General features: G+C 41.7%; 1 protein-coding gene across 2 annotated transcripts in view; it reads left to right on the forward strand.

Moving 5' to 3' along the window:
• COL18A1 (collagen type XVIII alpha 1 chain) overlaps positions 1 to 19,948 on the forward strand; it is a 116,538-nt gene that overhangs the window by 69,741 nt on the left and 26,849 nt on the right. For both annotated transcript variants that reach the window (XM_075283788.1, XM_075283787.1), the window contains 9 exons: positions 7,147 to 7,691; positions 12,101 to 12,184; positions 12,907 to 12,948; positions 13,278 to 13,407; positions 14,388 to 14,509; positions 15,864 to 15,890; positions 15,975 to 16,166; positions 17,201 to 17,227; positions 18,909 to 18,971. In XM_075283788.1, coding sequence (XP_075139889.1) covers positions 7,147 to 7,691; positions 12,101 to 12,184; positions 12,907 to 12,948; positions 13,278 to 13,407; positions 14,388 to 14,509; positions 15,864 to 15,890; positions 15,975 to 16,166; positions 17,201 to 17,227; positions 18,909 to 18,971 — 1,232 coding nt within the window. The remainder of the gene's footprint in view (positions 1 to 7,146; positions 7,692 to 12,100; positions 12,185 to 12,906; positions 12,949 to 13,277; positions 13,408 to 14,387; positions 14,510 to 15,863; positions 15,891 to 15,974; positions 16,167 to 17,200; positions 17,228 to 18,908; positions 18,972 to 19,948) is intronic.

Genomic DNA, 19,948 nt, shown 5'->3' on the forward strand with positions numbered 1-19,948 from the left:
ATCTAGCTGTCCGAGGGTACTCGTCCATAGCCCTGTACTGTCCGAGAGAGCGTTCCTTACCGCCCAGCCATGACGCTAAGCTGTGTGAAACATCCCCCTGACAGTACTCATCCATAGCCCTGTACTGTCAGAGGGGCCATTTGTTAGTGCTCAGTGATGATGCTAAGAGCTGTGAGGAACGCCCCCCTGACAGTACTCGTCCATAGCCCAGTACTTTCAGAGGGATAGTTCCTTACCACCCAGCCATGACGCTAAGCTGTGAGAAACACCCCCATGACAGTACTTGCCCATAGACTAGTTCTGGGGGGGCTTCGCGTCATGGCTGGGCGGTAAGGAATGCCCCCTATGACAGTGGGGGCAGAGATGGGTAACGGCACCGATATCTCCACCCCAGGGGCACATAACTAGAAAGCCAACAGTGTGCTGAATTCAGTGCACTGTCTGCTTTCTAGCGGTATATAAAACCGCATGCGTCCGAGGACATGATAGGTCCTCTTTAACTAGGATGACTCTTGGTGTAACATCTGAATGTCATCTGAGTGCATTCTTTGATGTACTTTCCTCTAAAGGGGCTTCTGATCTGTTCTCTTCTGATGACTTGGACTAGTATCGGACCTGCTCTATTTTCATCGGAACAGAACATCGGATGCCCCCCACTTCGACATGTGCATGGAGCCTTAGAGGGTGAATCATAGCACAAATGATGTTATTGTGAGTGCTGAGATATAATCACATTGGTATAGCCTGCTGAGTACCCATAGTCAGCTGATGCTGCCCCAGGAATTTGGTCTTTCCGATAATGTGTTGGCACATGATTAAATAATATTAAAGAGGGTTTGTAGCTGACCTTGGAACTGTGTACATCATGTGTGCTAGAACTTTCTGCCAAAACCTCTGTTTATCTGTACAAACAGCAGATCTTCCTGCCTAAGTGGAGGAGTTCTAGCTATTTTTGTGCCTACCTTAGTGTCTGGGGGCAGGCATGGCTCGCAAGCTGTAGATCAAAGTCACACGTTTGCTCCATTTCTAGAGTTCAAAGTGGAAATGATGTGTAGGTTTTACGTAGGTTTAGGCTGAAAGCTTTTAAGTGATAGTTCATCTTTTGGGTAACGTAATAATAGCACGTAACATTTTGCATAAATAGCAATTCCCTGATCTAATAATAGTGGGCGGACGGGTGTGCAGGGCGAGGGCAGGGAAATGGAAAAATCCACTTAGTCCTGTATGTAGGGGCCAGTGTCCATAATAAGATTGTATTTTGGGATTGCTATGTGTACCCTTCCCTGATATACGGTAATCTTTAATAAAGTGACTTTAGGAATGTACAACTTCATTTCCCAGATGAAAAATAGTAAATGGGTCATCTAGGATCTCTCTTTATGGGCCACATTAGGATATCTGATCACTTCGCGCACAAATTAGTTGGTTTGGGAAAGGGGGATCTGATGTCCATACTATACAGTGTCCAGAGCCAGATAGCTCCGTACACTGTGTAGCATATTTGGCATCTTTTTCAGGGTCATGTCCGTCAGCAATGATGCACAACGACACCTCTTTTTAAAGCCATTTTGACATTATGGCACACTTTTTGAATTGTGGTATATCCCCTTTTGTGATGTGGGCACGAAATGTACAGGCCCTACCCCTTTTTTGTAACATGACTGGCACTACCATGTGTTATATGATGATGCACCCAGCGATGCAGGATCATTCTACTTTGTTCGGGAGATTCCACACTCTTCCAGGCCTCTTTTTTTTCAGGAGCCTCTTGGGCATTTCAGGAGAGTTGGAAAGTATGGTGTTTTAATGCATAGAAGTTTCCATCCTCGGTCATGCTGCTTATCATCTGCATATATTAAAGAGAACCTTTTACCACCTCCATTAACTCCAGTTCTAAGCATCTGTTAATAGGTGCTGCTCCATTGATTCTAGCACAGTTGGAATTTTTTTCTCTAGTCACCGCCATTCCTGAGCGGTCGGTACAGTTAGTTTTGGTGCCTGATGTGCTATTTAGTCTCTGTACTGTCAAGTGGGCAGTATCAGTCAGAGGCTGAAAAGGAGGTATGATTCTGAGCTTGACTCAGAGGTGGACATCGCCCCCCATGCCTGCCCCTCCATTAAGCCAGCCACTTGACAGTACAAAGAATAAATAGGATATGAAGCACCTAAACAAACTGCACAGATTGCTCAGGAATGGTGGGGCCTAGAGAAAATATTCCAATGGCAAGAGAATCATTGGAGCAGGACCTATGAAAAGAAGGGATGGACTTGGTAGAGTTGGTGAAAGGTTTTCTTCATGGGCAGGGAGCTCCAATTTCCTACAAAAACTAGCAGCATACAGTATGCTGCAGTACAAGTCTCTTAGCAAGCTACTCAAGGAGAGGACCAAATTTTAGTAGAAGTAGAGAAACAAGTAGGCCCACATAATAATGCCATACTGCACATAAATAATACTAACATACAATAACATTGACAAGCAAATAATGCCATAGTGCACGTATATCAGTGCTATATAGTGCCCAGATGGTGGATTACATTACCGTAGATGGTGGCCTTTCAAGACAAAACACTGGGAAATTAATTATTGTAGGTGTGAATAGGTTTAAGGCTAAGGTCGTCGAGGTACTAAATGGCGCTGGCTTTGTACCAATGAATCAGCCCCTTTTTTCTGTCCTATGACCTGGCAAGGATACTACTGAAGACACTTGGTACTTCAGTTTGTGCTGAAACCTGAACTTTGCCGTAATATTGTTCATATTGGAATTTGTCCTATTACTTAGTTGTCTTCCTTTTCTTTTCAGTATCCAGTGTGTCACAACACCATGTTTCCTGTTATTCCTCAATGTGACTATTGATTTTAAAAAAGGGCGCCACACCTGTCTGCAGGCTGTATGTGGTACTGCAGCTCTGAGCCACTTTTATGTCACTGAGTTGCCAAACCAGACACGGCTACACCTAGTCCTGTACAATACCTGTAAACGCTTATGGACCCCTATCTTATATTATTGGGTCTGCTATGTGATAGTCACGATTTATCACTTTATATAGTAGGTGTCATTTAACCAGGCAAGTGGAGTGGTCTGGAACTTCTCAGCTCTCATCTCGCTATCATCTGTAGGGTTTATCATGTGGAAACTGGCATTCAGTACCAGATGCTGAGCAGCACAAGATGGTATCATGCTTCAGAATGGACTGCGATGGCGTGCATTCCTCTGATATGAACCTCTGCGAGATCTGGCCCTATCCCTGCAGGACTGTATCTATCCTGACATATACTGTACACACATCCCATGTACAGTCTCCGTCCAGTTGCAAACACTTGTTCCAGGGCTCGGTGACTTCTTTTTCCAGGCAGCTGTTTCTTCTTCATCACAGCAATTAGTTCAGTCACTGATATTGCCGCCATGTGCGGGATGTTCTCCTTCTGGGATTTGTGTTCATGCATTGCTGACATCTGTAGGCCACTGTACTTCACAGAGCAGCATTGTAGTCTGAAATCTCTTAATCTGCATTCTGGAGTGTGAATTCTGAGCACATAGCCAAGGAATGATAAGGATTTTCCCAATCACGTTATTCCATTTATGGTGAGCAGATACGGTACTACGTGGTACTAGAGCTCAAGGGATCCTTGTAGTAATACAGTACACAATAGTAAATGCATGATGGGATTGTATAACTAGCAATGTCCCAATGTATCTGGGATTATGTGCTGCCTAATGTAGATGACAAAAATGGTGGACGGCACCATTAAATTCCAGGATCATAAGAAAGCAAAAAGACTAAGGGGTGACGTCTAATATTCTTAATATTACATTAGGGGATTGTTATCTCTGCAGTTCCCTACTACACATTGTCGTATTATTCCAACAGCCCTCACAGAACCATCCATATTATATTAGTTGAAGTGTTTGAAGAATATCACGTTTCCATATTTAGTGTATTGCCCTGTATATTTCCTGGCAGAGTAAAATGGACACAGCGGTCACGACCTCTACATAAATTTAAGTATATTCCCATCAACATCATTCATAATGAATAATAATGGTCATTTATCTTGGGAACTTGCATAGAGGATAAGACATTATGGATGATTTAGCGTGTGCTATAGATGTCAGGATGAACCAACTCTTAAACCAGATGTTTTATATATGGGAAAAATATTTCAGCCCAGATAGCAGAAATACCATTAGATTTAGTGGTCTGTAGGGGATCACTTGCACATCTCTCTGTGGGACTGGTAATTTAAAGCCTAGAGTAAATATCATTATGGAATTACACCGCCATACACTGCTGAAACATAGAATCAAATAGTCACTTGACTCCCTTTCCATGCCAACATCTGTGTTGCCTCTTTTGTCCTTTGGCTTGATCTGCCTAGTTCATCCATTCGTGATGATGTCGCTGTGCCGCTGATCCAAAGTGGGTTGCATGTAAGGGTGAAGAGTGGGGCACGGAAGCCAATGGTTCCCAACAGTAATCAACTGTTTCTGCATCCCCAGGATGGCGATACAGTAGATTGTGGGAGAATAACCAGGGTCTATGCCAGTGGCATAACTAAAGTCTTGTGGGCCCCGGTGCAATCTTTTGTTCATGGGCCCCCTACCTCATCCCTACAGCGAATTCTTGATGGTGATGGTTACAGGTGCTAAGAAATATAATGAATAGAGATGAGGGAGTACTATTCGAAATGGCCGTTTCGAATAGCACGCACCCATAGGAATGAATGGAAGCGGCCGGCACGCAGACTTTGCCGCTGGCGGCTGCTTAACCCCCAGCGTGCTGGCTATGTCCATTCATTCCTATGGGTGCATGCTATTCGAAACTGGAGTTTCGAATGGTACTTGCTCATCTCTAATAATGAACCTTAGTGTGGTTAGGGGTAATCTGTGGGTCTCCTTGGCTTCTCGGCCAGATGGAAGCTGCAATCTCAATACTGATGCCAGTGCTTATGGGCACCCCTAAGGCTCCTGGGCGACTGCACTCTCTGCACCCGCTCAAGTTACGCCCATGGTCTATGCTTTACATCTTTTGTGCTAGTAATGCCCCTGCCCTAACCAATATTAGGGAACTTTTTAGAACAGAGCTACTGTATCTTTTAGGACGGATTTCTAGCTACATACATCTGTGCCCAGTGCAGCAACAGTCCATTGCCCAGATACTTCCACCATATTATAGCAGTAACTGAAAACCATTAATAATGTCACCCCCTTTCAGGATATATGACAGATTAGTGTAGCTTGGCATCAAGCATAGGACCATTGGCAGCAGTGAGATATTTTGGCATTTCACTTGGAATAGCTGAATGACTACAGTAACAAGGGCGATTCGATGTGGATGTACAGAGCACATCTGTACCAGTAAAAGCTTCTTTATACACAGTTAAGTTGCATTTCGTTGCGAGAGTCAATAAATGTCAGCTGTTCCTCTGGCTACACAGTTTTCCCATGAAAACCCTGTAAGTGGCATATCTCCTGGGACAAAATGGAAAGAAATCTAGGAAAAATCTTGGTGGGAAAGGTTGCATCTGTCAGTGTTTTCTGCTGCATCTGCCATTCTTAATTAACATAGCTGAGTCGCTGGACTGTACTGTAAGCTTCTGTTACAACGGGAGGATACATGTTGGCTAGTGACAGTATCAAGACGTGCAAAGAATTACGGACATTTCTCAGGACTTACTGTACAAAGAAAATGCCGTCACTCCACATGTAGAGTCTCCAAGAGTCTTTCAGTTGTTCACTGAATATCAAGTGTTATAGCCATCTCTGGAAAATATGGCAGCAAAGCAGACCCTGTACCTAATCTTAGACAACCCGTTTTACAAGAAAAGGTGTCTCAAGGTCTTCATTTATCAGTAACTTTTTAAATCTTATTTTAGGGGAAAATACTGTATCTTTTATATAAAAAAAAATAGATAGATATGGGAATTATTTGGGATCACAAACCAATTTAATACCTTGCAATTGTGACAATAAATAAACCTAATATTCCACCCCTCTTCGGGTCACCATCCACCAATTCTTAAAGGGAACACCTATATATTTTATATTTTTGGCATTATGTCCATGAACACTATAGATTTTTTTGCAGCTACTGCTTCCCCCAAACATATTCAACTATCACCACTGTGTTACAGGGCACCTTACAGGGATATATAATATTCCTTCACTGTATATATTACTCAATTTTGTAGATTTTAAGAAAAACAACTTTGAAATCTTATGCAGCTGGTGCACTGGGGGCGGGCCTTCATCTCATTGGAGCACTGCTCTTGCAGAATTCAAAATGAAAGCTGGGCTGTGATTGGTTACTAGTAGAGATGAGTGAGTACTGTTCGGATCAGCCGATCCGAACAGCACGCTCCATAGAAATGAATGGATGCACCTGGTACTTCCGCTTTGACGTCGGCCGGCCACTTAACCCCCCGCGTGCCGGCTACGTCCATTCATTTCTATGCGAGCGTGCTGTTCGGATTGGCTGATCCGAACAGTACTCGCTCATCTCTAGATATTAAAGGAATATCTTATCTTATCTTACTAGGGGTGCCTAGGGAAGTTTGGCTTTTGAATCTGCCCCATTGATTTCAATGTGACATCGAAACATAGACCAGGCCCTATCCTTGTCCATTTTCACGAATCCCTGCAAACTATAGGATCAGTGAAAATTGGTCCCAGATGCAGCGTTTTTTTCTGCTGCAGTTCCATAGCGTGGGGCTTTAGCCTGAAACCCATTGAAAGAGTCGAGTTATACTGTATGCCATGGTGTTGTTAATGCCTTATGAGTCATATTATTCTTTGCTACATCTGTCGATTCTGGAGGTCATAGAAGATTATGGTCTAATTTACATAAATGTGAAAATTCTACGAAACCAAAAAGCGTGATTTTTGATCTCGCTTTAGGTACCATAGGTCATAGTGATGAATAATGGCTACCTTTATGTAGCTGAATCGCAACGATTTCTGTTCTGCATCATTTTATAGGCTGTACGTTCGCATACCTGCCTCCATGTTTGTATTCCTTGTATATCGTGTTTCCTATATGGTATTCTACATACTATATGGTTGTGCTAATATTGGTGTATTTCACACAATTGGCCTTTATTCTGTTCAATTTTGTAATTTTCTCTCCTTTTTTGTGTTATTTTTACAGACCGGGCTACTGTAGAGGTTGGTCTCCTACAACTCATTGGAGATCCACCACCAGAACAGATCACCAAGATCTTTGGTCCTGATAAGACTCCTGGTTATGTATTTGGAGAAGATGCCAACACAGGTCAAGTGGCCCAGTACCATCTCCCGAACCCCTTGTTTAGGGACTTTTCTATTCTTTTCCACATCCAACCAACAACTAACAAGGCCGGGATGCTGTTCTCGATCACTGACGCTTCACAGTCCATCATCTACGTTGGTGTGAAGTTAACTGAGGTCAAAGGCGGTAAGCAGCAGATTATCTTTTACTACACAGAGCCGGGATCTCCAGTATCTTATGCCGCTGCCACCTTCACCATTGCTGCACTGACCAACCGTTGGACACGCTTTGCCCTTGGTGTGGAGGAAGAGGAGGTGGTGTTATTCATGAATTGCGATGAAGTGGAGAGGGTTCGTTTTGAGAGATCTCCTGATGAGATGGAGCTGGAAGATGGTTCTGGACTGTTTGTTGCTCAGGCTGGAGGCGCGGATCCTGACCGCTACCAGGTAAATACCATGTTAGGTTGAGGTTGGAATCTGGTCACTCCTAGGAGACTGATGCTTTGGTGGACACAAAATAGTTATTAGGTACGGTAAACGTTGTTAGTGTATCTTAAGCCATAGCTGCTTATATTGAAACTGATTCAGACAACATTTATAAAATATTTTGTTCTATTATGTACTAATTAAGGATATACTATCCTTAAATGTTGTGTCTAGGAGCCACAACTTATCCACTCTCTGCAAAGTTAGTGATAAGTGTCTGATCATGGTGGGACCCGCACCACTCACAAGATTGTCGTCCTCATTTGAATGGAGTACCAGCCTGTCCATTTAAAGTCTATGGAACTGACGAAGATAGTCAAGCATTGTACTCCGCTATCTCTGTCAGTCTGCTAGAGATGGAATGGCAGCAATTATATACAACCACTGCTTCATTTATATTGGGGCATGTGACCCCCTTTCTTGTAAATATTTGGGGTTCCAGTAGTGGGACCACCAGTGACCAGACACTTATCATCTTTCCTATGGATAGATGATAACTTATGATTTTTTTTATTTTTTTAGAGAACCCTGTTAAATAAAACCAGACTTGGTCATTTTGCCATCTGGTCAAATATTTTGGCAGTCTGATTGTAGCACAATGAAACATTCATGTATATGTCCATATTGTCTACTAAGAGGTTACGTTTATTTTCTGATAAAGTGACCTATTATATTATTGGAAGTAGATTTGTCTTCAATGTCAGCACTAGGTACATGAAGTCATTGTTCATACACATAGTCCATTGTAGATAACCATGTATGATATAACCAGGTTCTATGTGTTCTCGTGGGAAATTTTTCTAGCACCAAAGGAGAGGTGTACAACATATTTCAGCTGTCCATGAGCCATATATAATACTAGTGACTAAGGCCTGATTCACATCTGTGTTCGGCATTCCATCTGGGAAATCCACTTGGGGCCCCCCTGAACGGAACAGTGAACGCATTGACAAGCACTGAGCTTATAAAAGCACACGGACCCATTAGACTATGATGGGGTCCATGTGTTTTCCTCATGGTGTCCGCAGAAGTCATGCGGAGGGGAAAGTACTTCATGAACTAAGCCTTGTGTGGTCTCTCAGGCCTGACTGCAGCTACAGATACTCCTGTATCATTATCATCTCCAAATCTTCCTTAGTGTCCCTCTGTGATATTGGGGCTTTGATCATTCTCTACAGGTAAGCTATGAGTCTCACGTAGGGATTAGGGTTGAGCAATCAGGAAAGATCGGATCCCGATCGGTGATCAAGCAAATTTCACGTTCGGCTGGAAAATGATTGGAAATCGGATTTTGAAATCTCAAGATTGGCTCAACCCCAAAAGTGATTTTTCCCATAGAGAAGCATTGACTAGGGTTGAGTGATTGGGATCGGGAAAGATCGGATCTCGATCGGTGATTGAGCAAATTTCACGATTGTGATCGGCTGTAAAATGATCGGAAATCGGATTTTAAAATCTCAAGATCTCAAAATCTCAAGATCAACTCAACCATAGTAGGGATTACTTAGTTGACGTCCTCACCTTACACAGGTCTGGTTCATATGTAATAAAACTCTCATGGATCCGGCCTACTACCGGTAGCTCACTCACAATGGCATTGCTAGATTTATAGAAACCAGAGCAATCCAGTATGGCCTGAAAATATTGCGGATGGTTGTACCCTAGTAATTTAAAGACGGTGTCAGGAAGCTGAATCTCCAACAAAATATCCGAACTGGTGAAAATCACGTCAGTGTGGGGATCTTGTATCACGAGTACATCTTGTTCCGCGAGTACTTAGATAATTAGATGATGTGTAATTTACTCTTGACAGCTCGTCCTCGATCCACTGTCCATGTAGATATATTTTGAGAGCATGTCCTGGGGGTGTATATAGAACAGCTCTGAGTAATATGCTTGGAATCTACCATCTTCAATGTGCGAACAAAGCGGACATTTTCATCCCTTGGAAATTAAGGAGATGCTTAGACAAAGGCGAAATTGAGCATTGAGAATGGGAAAATGTGTGTGTGACAATTATTGTAGTGGGGAGGCCGCGGAGGATACTGAACAGCTGAAGGGATGGCAAGTGAGCGGACTTCATGGAGGGAGATGTCCTTGCCAACAGGATAAGAGAGGTCAGCCTTACTGCCCCGGCAAGCTGCACAGCACACAGCAAGCGGGCAAGTGTACACGCACATTGCGGATACCGAAGGAATGAGATTTATGTCCTCTGATAGGTTTAGGAAGTGGATTAATCCTTTATAATATACCGAGATAGAGCTCATGTAAATAATACTGTCGTAAAAGTCTCATGAAAAGCTTTTATGGCAGGATAGTCTTACATTTATCTAGATAGCTAATCCGCGCTGACACTGTTAGGAAGTTATTCTGCTGGATATCCAGTCCACCAAATGTGGTGACTCTTACAGAGGTTTGGCTTTGGGGAAACATTATAGAGGGAAGACCCATTTTCATCTTTATTCCCCTTGACATTGTACATGTAGGGTATGGAGCGCTCATCTAGAATGATGATGGATATATTTTCTTCATGGGGAAGACTCTGGTTTGGCATATATCCTAAAGCCATACGTGTTCGATATGTAATGACCAAGCCCAAGAATGCCAATGGTTTTGTTTAACCATCCCATGTGTATTGGGGTCTCCTGAGTCATTCCCAGTGGCTGGTGTTGGGGAAGATAAGGATTAGGCAGATGGATTTGAACTGCCCGATCCTTTAGTTCAAGTGGGTAAGCCGCTCCCATAGGAGTCTCACAACGGCTTTCTCCCCCCTCCCAGTTTAGTACACATGCACCACTTGGCGGAACTGGGCCTGAAAACTGTTGGCTGAACAAGCATTTGGACATAAGTTGTCTAAAGTGTATGCCCAACTTAAGTCATGTTACAAGGTATCTTCAAGGGTCAGTCATTGACTTGTAGGGTAGGTGCTTCCACTAGGTGGCACTAGAGAGGCAATTTCTTGCTCCTAAGTGAAAGATAATTTACATACTATTTTTTCAATGAATCATTGTCTGCTATATAAGACTCTTTATGCCAATTGGAGATACAGTACATTCTATACCTATGTCATTGTATGTGTATCCATATTACATTCCCTCCTTGTATTGTAGCAAATTTGTTCTAATTCATAATGGCTCTTATGACCAGTAGGACTAATAATCTGGTTTCAATGTCTGATTGAGATACTTATGATACCTACATATCTCTTGCTGCCTTTATGCATAGTTTCCAACTTTTGAAGCAAGGGAAGACTGACAAGAACTCACACAGATAAACTGATGGTAGATATATAGTGTTTGAACAAGAGCTGTGGCATCTTCAGTGCTTCACTGCTTACCAAGGACAGCGCCATATGTTGTATAGTGGCTGTGCTAGGTATTGCAGCTCAATTCTATTCCTTTGAATGGGACTACGCTGCAGCATGACCATGTGACCAATGAATATGAGGTCACTGGCCTGAATAGAGGAGGTGAAATCCACCCCAATGCCGGAAGTTCTTCATCCAGCTGATCAGCAGGTGTCCTGGGTGTTACACTTTACTCATCTAACGTTGATGGTTTATCCTAGGGGATCATCAATATCATAGTCCTGGAGAACCCCTTTAAGATATGAGGAGCCTATGTGCCATGTGTGGCTGTGCATGTCTATACAGTGGTATACATCTGAAAAATTTGTTGGAGGCAAACGTCAGGAAATACTTCAATGTACCCTGGAAATGCAGTGTGAATACACCCTGTGCGTATCAGCCACACAGTACCTGAGAAGTTTCCCTGTTGTGTTACTGGCCAAGTAATGTTATAATAGCGGTGTCAGCCATATTAGTACACTATTAGTACACTATAATACCATATATTATGTGTGTCATTGGGCTCAATAGTTAGACTTAAACGATATCTTCTTAACTGAAGGGTTAAAATCCTCTGGCGAGAGCCTCCAAGTCCATGTTTGTCTTCTATCCGATTTGTTGATTGTTTTGTACTTGGTGTCCAAGTTTTATTTGGAAATACGTCGTATTTTCTTAAAACTCCACATTATATTGGCAAGAATACAGCTTTACAGATTAGCTGGAGTGCAAATATTAAGACATCAGTAGGACGGGGGAAATACAATGAACGACTAAACAATAACATTTCTTAAATATAATACTGAATTTGGATTTGTGATAAGAAATATGTGAGCAGCCTAAATGTGTTATCTTAGTGCCCCCTTGTGGTGACTCTGTGTAATTTCAGATGATAGATATATAAATGAACATTATAACAGCTGTTCTGCTCTTTGTACTGTCTGTTACAGTGATGTAGCCTCTTGTTATAATAGTATATAGAATGTATAGATTAATATAAACTTGTAACATTATTTTTCCTTTTTAGGGAGTTATTGCAGAACTAAAAATCCTAAATGATCCCAGAGCGGCCGAAATGCAGTGTGATGAGGAAGGAGACGATTCTGATGTGGTGAGTCCATTATCTATCTATCTATCTATCTATCTATCTACTAGCCTCTGCCTGCGACTTCGTTTGTTTGCGTCGATGATCCGCTTCTATTCAACAAATTGCTGCCGTCGATGGTTTGCCTGCTCCGACAATTCGGCAGCTGTGAAGCTGAACTCGTTCCTCACGCCGTGCCTGTGATTATTCCGGCATCTCAGCACCTCACTGGAACGCCATATAATGAGCGTGTTGTTGGCGTTGATGATCCGCATGCGCTGGTGTTTCAGCAACTCTCAAGCTGGCCTGCCGCTGAACTTGTTCCTCGCATAGTGCCTGTGATTGTTTCGGCATCTCAGCAGCTCACTGGGATGCCATATAATGAGCATTTTGTTGGCATCAATGATCTCCCTGAGCTCCACACACCAATTTACATTCTGTTTTAAGGTTCCATATTAATAATGGTACTCTAAAAGATTAGAATTTTGCAGTTTAAGCTGTGTACGAAACAACCTGATGGGTTATAGAGCAATATTGCCAAAATTGTGCCAAAAATTAATTTTAATGTTGATATTCATTTAAAATAAATCTAGCATAGAAGATGCCAAAAAGAATGACTGTAGGTCATTTCATATGATACAGTAAAAATGTATAGCTTGCTGCCCTCTAGTGGTTAATATTAGAATTTAATATGCTTACCACCATCTAGTGGCCATTTTGTAGAATTATTTTTATGGTTTCTGTTACAGATTTCCGGAGACTTTGGCAGTGGCTATTCAGAGAAAGTGGAGGTAAGATGAAGATCAGTGACTTGAGATACAGAAATAAGCTATAATAGTAGTGAAATCTTGGCTGACATGTTTGATGAGCGTATTGTTATCTCAGTATAGACAAGTTAACTAGAATTGGTTTACTGTTGTCCTAATACTTAACCAGCACTATCATAGTCCACCAAGCTAGAAGTGTAAGAGTATCATTCCTAATTCTTTGTCTTGAGGGCTGTTGTACATAGACTGGTTCTTGGAGGAGACGACTGCCAGGGTGTAAATGTTTGGCACTATAAAGATGGAGTGTGACAATGAATGTAAATATAAAATGTCTTTTCCAAACTCTAACTTAGGTGGTGACCAGAGCTCCAACAAGACTCAGGGAACAAGCACCCATCACAGTACCTCCAATACAGAGACCATCTTTGGAAAGACAGACTGTCGTCAAGAAAGAAGAGACTATACACAGAATGGAAGTAGAAGGTCAGGACCAAAGATCAAGCAATATATATGAGATGATGAATTATTAGGAATAATAGAAGTCACTATGGAGTTATGTGTCCATATGTGAGCAGTCATGGATGAATTCTAATATGCTTTATTACCATTAGTTGCAGATTTTGGTGCAGTTTTGTGCTAAAGTCAAAATGTGGAAAGAAATATATATATATATATATATATATATATATATATATATATATATATATATATATATATATATTATGCTCTGTTTCTGGAATATGGAAGCAATGTTCTTCTTATCCTGAACAGCCCATTTATGTTGCTTCTGAGCTCCATATCATAGGCACATTCCTAAAAGTTCCATAGCTTAAAGTAATAGACCCCTGAACTGCTCCGCCATAGGCAGTTGATTCCCTCCCAGTGACTATTATTGACCTTGCACTGAGTCCTTCATTCTCCATAATCTTGGTTTCAGACATGGGGAGCCGATCACCTTGAGCAAATGTTTATCATATCAGCAGTTTGTTCTGTTCTCCATGTATATATGTCCTTATGTGCATGAGGGTAATACTATACGGTATATATACATGTATTATAACTTTTATTATCTCATTTGTACCTGTCAAGGAATTAAGTTTCTTAGGCAAAAAGTAAATATTCAGTACTTAAAGTTGATATGTTGTATGAAGGAAAATGGGCATGTGAAAGGATATGAGAAAGTCTTAAAAGGGCCAAATTGTGATGGTTAGAAAACTGGGTCATACCCTCTGTACCAAAAGTGGTCTAAAGAAGGACAATCTGTGAAGCAGTATGGTCATGGTCATCCAAGGTCACCACTGTATGTGGACAGTGAATGCAGGCTGCTCCTTGTCCAATACCACTGAACAACTATTGTAGGAGAAGTTGCCTCATTGGGTGAGAGGTGTTAGAGAGGCACCATAGGGTCCTTCACAATATTAGGCTATAATACAGTTGGTATTAAGCTACAACTTTTATTACAGGTCAGCCAGGCCAGAAGGGAGAGAAGGGAGACCGAGGTGACAAAGGTGATAGAGGTCCTGAGGGTCCAAAAGGAGATGCCGGAGACAGCTCAGCCACAGGTTCTGGAAGTAAAGGAGAGAAGGTAAGAATGCCAGTGATTTATAGAGACCATTGTAAGGTTCAATAGTAGAACCATGTAGGGAAACATCAATTTATGACCACAACCTGATGCAAGATAATCATCTTTATATGGATATGAAAATCAGCCTGCAAGTGCACTGGGGGTCGGCACGATTTGCCAAATTTGCAATTTCCTGGGTTCTCTGGGAAATCACTGCCTGACATGGCCCTTGTGATTGACAATTTCAGACTTTTGTCTGTACCTGTATTGATAGACATCTTTTCCAACTTTGTGCTTCTGACAAGGGCAGCTGAAAACGTCAACCTTGTCTGTCACTTCCATAGACGTTGCATGCTTGGCCATGGCTCCTCTTATGAGCTCATCTGTTGTCATGCAATGAAGAAGATCAGAAGTCAATAGACCCTTGTACTGGTGATCTATGGGACCTGCAGGATACTACATTTAGCATGTAGCCTTATAAACTGTATTTGTAGAAAAACTACTTTAGGCTAAGGCCCCACATTGCAGAAACGCAGCTTTGTTTGTTACAGATTTTGTTGCATATTTTTGAGCCAAACCCAGGAGTGCAATGAGCAAAATGTATAAGAACGTCTTATATAATTCTCATTCTTTTTGTAGCCATTCTTGGCTTCGGCTCAAAAATCACAGCAAAATCTGCAACAAAAAAGCTGCATTTCTGCAACTTGGGGCCTTAGCCTTAGGCCAAAGCCTCACGTTGCAGAAATGTATCATTTGTTGTTGCAGATTTTGCTGTGGCTTTTTTGAGCCAAAGTCAGGAATGGATTACACAGAAAGGAAATGTCTAAGAGCTTTCTTTATATTTTCCATTCCTGACACCCTTGACTTTGCCTCAAAATAACACATCAAAATCTACAACTTCTACAATCTACAACTTCCCTTCAGGAAGAAAAAAAATGCTACATTTCCGCAACGTGAGACCTTAACCTTATAGTTTTTCCAGTCATATTTTTCCCTTTCTAGTACTTGTGCTTACGAGATACTAACTTTTTGGGAGTAAGGAAGGATTTTACAGGACTATGGCTAGGAGGTAGCTTGCTGCTGAAGAAACCTTCTCATTGTCTGCAATATAGAATGCCAAAGCTAAATCTTGTCCCCTTCTTGCACCATAGCTAAAAAAAGGTGCGGTCAGGGGGCAAAATGTGGTTCCTTGTGTGGTTCTGTAGGACTACTTGTCTGAGCAGGCTGCAAATCTCCTATTGTTATATTTAATTCTTGTTAAACATGTGACCAGATTGTAGACTTGATGCACATATATAATGCACTTATATCTGCATGGTTCTGTATCCTACTCAAATATTATTGAATTAAAACAATAATTTTATTATTGTTTCAGGGCGAGAAAGGAGAACTTGGACTTAAAGTAAGTATCCATCGTCTATATGTGAGAGTTTAACATTTACAGATTGATAAATCTCAAGTTAAAAATCCATTCTTCTTTCTATAGGGTGGTGCAGGGTTTGGGTATCCTGGAGCAAAGGGACAGAAAGGAGACCCTGGACTCCCCGGACCACCTGGGCCACCTGGTCCTCCAGGGAAATCTCTTTTACAGACAAGCGATGGCTCCACTGTGTCGCAGGTTGAAGGACCACGAGGACCTCCAGGTCCAGCTGGACCCCCAGGAAAAGAAGGAGAACCTGTAAGTGATATACTTGATAGATCATGCCACACACAGAAAATGGAAAGACTTTACCGTATCTGCAAATGTATTGTCACATGCAAATTAATATAAAATGACTCGCTTGAAAATCATGATTTTTATCCTCAGTGGGGCAACCCATGCTTACTACTTACTACCTTTATATATCACAGATATATATATAAGCAGATACATAGTATCTTATATTTAGTCCTGCTTCACCTGCCCTGGTTAAATATGGAGCACAACCATAGTAAATATGTTTGCAAAATTAAGAACATTACAAAAATTCTAAAGGTGAAAGCAGGTAAAATATCTAAATAAATAGTCACCCATCCCGGGTACTGTAGTTATATACTCCAGAAAGGAACACCTATATATACGTTGTATATAAAGCAACAAATATAATATTTAACCCTATATACAGACAGGCAAAAACCAAATATTTGTATTTAATAAATTCATGTATTAAGGCATTAAAGTGGTTTTCAGCGCTAAAGATATTGATGACCTATACTAAAGATAGGTCATAATATTGGGTCAGTAGGGATCCAATCAGCAGTTCTCTGTAGCTTATATACAGAGAATGGAGCAGGAAGCAGACAGCATTGTTCTCTATGCAGTGCAGTAATCTGTTCTGACCACTACACAGAGAACAGTGCTGTCTGCTTCCTGCTCCATTCTCTGTGTATCAGCAGATCAGTGTGGGTGCTGGCTGTTGGGCCCCCACCTATTTGATATTGATGACCTACCGAACTATATATCATTCTGTTCAGCATCTCCTGACCAGATTAGACCAATGTAAAGACAATCACCTCTTTCTATTATTCTTTTAAATAATTTTGTTCCTGAATATTTCTACGACCATTCATCTTGACTTAACAGTTAGGTCATCAGTAAGAATACTATCCGACATGATCCACGGTATATACAACCTATTATGTTACTTTTTGTGAGGTCTGTTACTGTAACCAGTGTTATATCTACATATTGTATGTGCCATGTTTCTTACTATGTCCTTTGTCTTATTTCAGGGCGACCCTGGAGAGGATGGCAAGGCTGTAAGTTATTTGTTTTATCACCGCTGTGACTTGTTCTTGTGCTCCATGTTACGTATAATAAACCCTGACACGTTTCAGGTTATACCACCGCCAGCATTAACCTTCGCTTTGCTCATTTTATTCCTACATGTTCTGTATAGTATGGACAATATCTTACTCAGATGATTCTACTCAAATATAAAGCAACTTTGTAATAGAATAACAAAAAAATTAGGGATTTTCAAGGACTTTGATATTGATGTCCTATACTTAGCATAGGCCATCAATATGAGATCGGTGAAAATTTGACCACCGGTAACTGCGCTCAGAAATAATAGCTAGAGTAGACAAGTAGATAATGGCCATACTTCTAAAAACCGCTGAGCAACAATAGGTCGTACATTTTATTAAAACATATATACATATATATTTAAAATATATTTTTAATAAAAGTTGTTTTTTTTTTTAGACCTATTGTAACTTCACTCAGGCCACACCCTTTCCTTTTCATAGGCTGGGCTCATTTATTGATCTCATGGCCTGTTTGTAGCTCAGTCGCATTCAAGTGAATAGTTGAGCTTCAATACCAAGCTCAGCTGCTATACAATGTGTGGCGTTGTGCGTGGTATTCAATAATGAGGCCGTGGTGGGCAAACCATCTCCAGACACCTGTGCCTGGTGTTGTTCTAGGGTGTTGGCCAATATCTTTCCGAGACCCTTTTAATACAGGGTTGTTGAACCTTAGAAACTCCTTTAAGGATAGTGTTGTAAAATATTTTTATCTTTCGTCCCATACAGTATTTATGTGTTCAAGCAAAGTCGTACAACTCTCTAATCTACATTGTGTTTCGATTCCTCACTATATTAAGATATCTGTTTGTTATCCGTGAATGAGGACACTCGTATTTATAGGCAGATGTAGACATCTATATATAGTTAGAAGGGGTGGATACAGACAGATGAGGGCCCTTGTGCAAGCGCAGGTGTGGGCCCCTTCTTTTTCAGTATTTCAGAATAGAACCCTCAGAAGAAAGCTCCTGTTAAGGTCTTCAGGTTCCTTTTCCTCCTGGGCCCTGTCTGTGCCCCTACGGGCCCTGTGTCTGCCCCTGTGGGCCCTGTGTCTGCCCCTGTGAGCCCTGTGTCTGCCCCTGTGGGCCCTATGTCTGCCCCTATGGGCCCTGTGTCTGCCCCTGTGGGCCCTGTGTCTGCCTCTGTGGGCCCTATGTCTGCCCCGGTGGGCCCTGTGTCTGCCCTTGTGGGCCCTGTGTCTGCCTCTGATAACTAGTCCTGCTCTCAGCTGAGGAGTTGGTAGCAGTACACAATGCTCTTGAGATAAACAGGAATTTTATTCATGGAGTTCTGCCAAGACTGCATACAATTCTATCAGTTTCTTATCTAAAAGCAGGACTAGGTCTGTACTGACTCTTCAATATCCAGGCATGTCCTGTTTATTTATTGTCAATGTATAGCCTGATATCTGGAAAGTGTAGCCATCATTACATTTGCAATGCAATACAATGCAGTGCAGGACAAAGTGTTTTATTGCAGGCGTTCCCTTGGCTTAACATTAAGGTCTGCTACTGCTTCTGCACTCTGGGCTACCAGAACCTATTCCTGGGTTACCACTGTTAGAAACTGAGAGGTTAAAATTAAATTCTAAAAATTCTAAATATATATGTGTATATCTGTTTGTTGCACACAGGGTGACGTTGGACCTCAGGGATTCCCAGGAACACCAGGAGATCCTGGACAGAAGGGAGACAAGGTACAAACCCTACAGTTACATTCATTAACTTTCACTTGCAAAAAAAATACAAAAAAATACAAAAATAAATGTAAAAAATGTCTCCAGCTATACCATATAACGGGGTCCAGCCATAGTGAAGTGGTCTCGCCATAGTGAAGTGGTCTAGCCATAGTGATGTGGTCTAGCCATAGTGATGTGGTCTAGCCATAGTGATGTGGTCTAGCCATAGTGATGTGATCTAGCCATAGTGATGTGGTCTAGCCATAGTGATGTAGTCTAGCCATAGTGATGTGGTCTAGCCATAGTGAAGTGATCTAGTCATAGTGATGTGATCTAGCCATAGTGAAGTGGTCTAGCCATAGTGAAGTGGTCTAGCCATAGTGATGTGATCTAGCCATAGTGATGTGGTCTAGCCATAGTGATGTAGTCTAGCCATAGTGATGTGGTCTAGCCATAGTGAAGTGATCTAGTCATAGTGATGTGATCTAGCCATAGTGAAGTGGTCTAGCCATAGTGAAGTGGTCTAGCCATAGTGATGTGGTCTAGCCATAGTGATATGATCTAGCCATAGTGAAGTGATCTAGCCATATTGATGTGGTCTAGCCATATTGATGTGGTCTAGCCATAGTGATGTGGTCTAGCCATAGTGATGTGATCTAGCCATAGTGATGTGGTCTAGCCATAGTGATGTGGTCTAGCCATAGTGATGTGGTCTAGCCATAGTGAAGTGATCTAGTCATAGTGATGTGATCTAGCCATAGTGAAGTGGTCTAGCCATAGTGAAGTGGTCTAGCCATAGTGATGTGGTCTAGCCATAGTGATATGATCTAGCCATAGTGAAGTGATCTAGCCATATTGATGTGGTCTAGCCATAGTGATGTGGTCTAGCCATAGTGATGTGGTCTAGCCATAGTGATGTGATCTAGCCATAGTGATGTGGTCTAGCCATAGTGATGTGGTCTAGCCATAGTGATGTGGTCTAGCCATAGTGAAGT

The sequence above is a fragment of the Leptodactylus fuscus genome, chromosome 8 (assembly GCF_031893055.1).
Source record: "Leptodactylus fuscus isolate aLepFus1 chromosome 8, aLepFus1.hap2, whole genome shotgun sequence".
Classification (NCBI taxonomy): domain Eukaryota; kingdom Metazoa; phylum Chordata; class Amphibia; order Anura; family Leptodactylidae; genus Leptodactylus; species Leptodactylus fuscus.